Source organism: Microtus ochrogaster, chromosome 2, assembly GCF_000317375.1.
Source record: "Microtus ochrogaster isolate Prairie Vole_2 chromosome 2, MicOch1.0, whole genome shotgun sequence".
In the NCBI taxonomy this organism is placed as follows: Eukaryota; Metazoa; Chordata; class Mammalia; order Rodentia; family Cricetidae; genus Microtus; species Microtus ochrogaster.
The window spans coordinates 74,114,062-74,118,108 of record NC_022010.1 but is presented as its reverse complement, the minus strand read 5'-3'; the positions used below and the strand labels follow the sequence as shown (position 1 = coordinate 74,118,108).

The 4,047-nt window shown below is 34.7% G+C and overlaps 1 protein-coding gene across 3 annotated transcripts in view; it reads left to right on the top strand.

The window, feature by feature from the left end:
* Positions 1–4,047, top strand: part of Usp25 (ubiquitin specific peptidase 25) — a 103,999-nt gene that overhangs the window by 62,993 nt on the left and 36,959 nt on the right. For all 3 annotated transcript variants that reach the window (XM_005345217.2, XM_013353097.2, XM_005345215.2), the window contains 2 exons: positions 205–366; positions 905–1,131. In XM_005345217.2, coding sequence (XP_005345274.1) covers positions 205–366; positions 905–1,131 — 389 coding nt within the window. The remainder of the gene's footprint in view (positions 1–204; positions 367–904; positions 1,132–4,047) is intronic.

Genomic DNA, 4,047 nt, shown 5'->3' with positions numbered 1-4,047 from the left:
TGCCCACAGCACATTTTGATCAGTTCTGCTGTCCTTTCTTTCGAGAACATTTAGTGCATTTTCTTTAATGTATATTCAGTTTCATCTTCTTCCTTGGAAAGCAAGTTTCATTTCTGAATTATTTGTGTTGTTTCATTTTATAAGACTTGCTTAAAAACATATTGCTGATGATATAGATAAAACATTGGTATATTTTATTAACAGATATTTAAGCTATGGTTCCGGTCCCAAAAGATTCCCTTTGGTAGATGTTCTACAGTATGCATTGGAATTTGCCTCGAGTAAACCTGTTTGCACCTCTCCGGTTGATGATATTGATGCTAGTTCCTCAACTAGTGGCTCCATACCATCCCAGGCTTCACCAAGGTAACGTTTCCACACATAGTGTGCTGCTGGGCTGACTGTGTCCTGGAATACATCCGGGCAGGGTTTGATCAAGTGTGCACGCTGTGACTTCAACAACCCTTCTAAAAATAAACTCACTTAGAAGATTATTCTTTTGTTATTTCAGTAGATCTATAGTTATCAATTGGAATTCTCATAAACTTTTTTCCATTCAGATTTATTCTTTGCAATGTTGTGGTCTGTAGATTTTTAACATTTTATCATATGTAAAGCAATTCAGAGTAGAATTTGTTTCTGTGACTCTAGCTCAATATTAGCAAGAGATCTTTAATTAGAGCATGCATTAGATTTCTCATTTAAAAACAGAAAGACAATCTTACTTTAGACTCACAATTTCATCCTTGTGAGACTTAAGTCTTCAAGCACTAAGGATATTAGATCTGTTCTTAAGACTACTTCCTCTTGAAATTACGAGAGACTCTGATGCTATCTTCTGTGTCTGGCCTAGTCTTTCCTAGTGCTGGAAGTTTAATCAGTAATGCCTTCTTTAAATACACAGCCCAACAGAACAGCAGGGAACCCCTGCTTCAGAACCGCCCAGCTCAGCACCTGCAGCAGGTGCTGCCCTGTCACTGAGGACAGTGATACACAAACCATTCACTCAGTCTCGGATACCTCCAGATTTACCCATGCATCCGGCACCAAGGCACATAACAGAAGAGGAACTGTCTGTGCTAGAGAGCTGTTTACATCGCTGGAGGACAGAAATAGAAAATGACACACGAGGTAAGAAGCTTCTCCTAGTGTGTTACTGTCACTTCAGATGACGTTAGATACCTCCGGGTTTCATATTTAAACAGTAGTATTTTTTTCAGTCTTTTATGAAAAGATTTTCTGTGTGAGAAACTGATGTGACTCTCCAATTTTATGCAGTGAGTGTCAGATTCACAGGGACTGAAAGGGCTTCCCCAGATTCCTTAGCTGATTAATGATATAACAGATGGTCTGATTTGAAGTGGAGTATCTAAATTTGTATCAAACTGGCTTTGCCTTTGCAGCTACTCCATTGGTGAAATGGCACAGAGCCTCAAAATTTGTACTTAGTGATGTCTTCATAGTGAAAAGGGGATGACTGTTAATGTTTAGGTATAAAAATTTAAGAAGTCAGTTTTCATTTTTGTTTGCTTTTTCCTAAATTGTACTTAAGATTGAGCCTGGAGGCATCTTTGTGCTAGAGATGCTGAGTCCCATCTCCAACCTTAGACTTTTAATTTTTAAATCTGGTCTAACAAATTTGCAGAAATGATCCGTGAACCCAATGCCAGTATGTACAATTTTCAGGGACTATGCAGGAAAATAAGAAAAATAAGGATTTTCTGTGCAGGAGCCATTGTACATGATTGCATCCATACTGTAGTGCTGAGTTGTCTTTTTTGAAAGAAATTTTATTTTGAACTCATATCTTTTTCTGTTAAAATATACTTTTTAACTTTAATATTTCATGATAAGTTATAGTTTTTTACTTGTCAAAATATACCCTACTAACTCTAAACTTATTTATAGTAAGAGGGTGAAATCACATTAAACAGCCTTCATTGCCCTAGGTGTCTTACTGTATATGTCAAATTGACTCCTATGGTAAGTGTGACTAAAGAACAGTCGCAGCTTAATAGAGACAATGGTTGTACTGTTAGCCTCAGTAACTAGAGAGCTTGTCTTAATGGTGTACATAAACATAGAAAATAATGTTAATATTAGAATTTGCTAACATTAATTAAGCATAGTGTTTATTGAATGCTCTAATAAGTGTTGGATAATTTTCTTCTGGACTTGGCAGATGGTGGGTGCTAATAAACATTTGACAGTAAGGTACTGAATCAAGGGAAAAAAGAGATGAAAAATTTGAAATATTATTCAGTGACAACAGGCACATGGAGGTTAATGATCACAGACCTGAGAGAGAAATCTCATTGGTCCCTTTAGTTCACAGTAGCATAAATAACTAAGTAAAATAAACTTTTGTAAATACAAATTGGTGGCTCCCTACTTGGAAGAGGAAGAAAAGATGATGAGTTCACTCTCTGTCAATTTAGATAGACAAGCATGAGGAACATTATGGCATAAGAAGTGTGTATACCATGCTGTGGACAAGGAGAGACTGATTCACTCCAGATCCTTGTTTTTGTCTTTAATTCTTACTGATACAGCATACCAGCTTTGTTTTTGAAACTGTTGTGTTATATCCCAGTGTACAGGAATAATGTATTTAATATCCATTGTTGGCCTACTACATATATATGCATGTATATAAATACATAATATGAACACAATATTTTTCAATAAAAAGAGTATGTTTTTAAGATAGCATTTTTTAGTTAATGTTTGTATGTTTTAAAATTATGCCTGTTTTAAAATAGTTCTGTGTGAGAGGGTACTCTCAGAAAATTCCCAAACCCTGGATTTACTTTTTTCTGGAGTAGTCTGGTAGGTCATAAATGCCATTTCTGTGTCTTGATTTGCTTTCCCTTAATTATAAGTGCATTGAATTTTCATATTTTTAAAAATGTATTATTTATCTCATTATTCTATTTTGTAAACATTTTGGACAGTTTAATATATACCAAAACTGAAATTCTGAAAGTATTATATACATTATTTATTTCCTGTAACAAGTTGTGAAGTAATTTATTTGCCTATATTTTATATTAAGTATTTTTCTAATTCTTATTTCTAAAAAGGCAGTGTACTCTATTTGAAACATTAATATTTTTGCCCATAGTGCATGCCATAGACTCTATTTTCCCAGTTTGACATTTGACCTTTATGCTGGTTTTTGTTTTGTTTTGTTGGTTATTTTCCTTTAATTTGTGTGTGTGTGTATGTGTGTGTATTTTGTTTCCATGTATTTTGGTACATCCCTGTGTGCAGTGCCTCTGGAGGCCAGAAGTGGGCTTCAGATGCCCTTAGGATTACAGTTACAGATGGTTGTGAGCTGCCGTGTGTGTGGGTGCTGGGAATTGAGCTCACATCTTTTGAAAGAGCAACCAGTGCTCTTAACCAGTGAGTCATCTCTGTAGCACCCCCCTTTTTTGTTTTGTAGTACTGATTAAAATTTTAGGTGTTCATAGGGGGTTGATGTTATGTTTTTATGTTTTTTTTTAATTTTCTACCAGGTTAAACTAATTATTTCCAGAGTTTGAAGTTATTAATATTTTTTGAAATTTTTTTCTGACTTCTACTTGGTTCTCTTCAACCAATTAATAGTATGTTGTGATTATATGGTATTTAAATGTATTGATACAGTCATTTATTAAGATTTTGAAATTCTGAAATAATGTAGCTAGGGACACCCAGTCTTTAGTTTTATAGGGTTCTTTTCTAGAGAAGTAGAAATAGAGGTAGAGAAAGTTCTGTAGTTAGAGTGCTTTCCCTGGGTTACTTTAGTGTTTCAGTTACTTATATGTACGCAAGCTCATAGTGGATTTTTTTCTAGAAAAATCTCCAGTACCATGTATGTATGTATGGGGTGGTGGGTTAGGATTCCTTGAAAGCTTATTGAATGCTTGAGTGCAGTTTAATTTTCTTGACACTGCATATTTCCTTGATGAGTCCTATTTTTGGTACTTTTGACTTTATTTCCCAAGGACTCCAATGATAGTGAATATCTATTTTTGACATTCTTAAATTGAATGTGTAATTCTT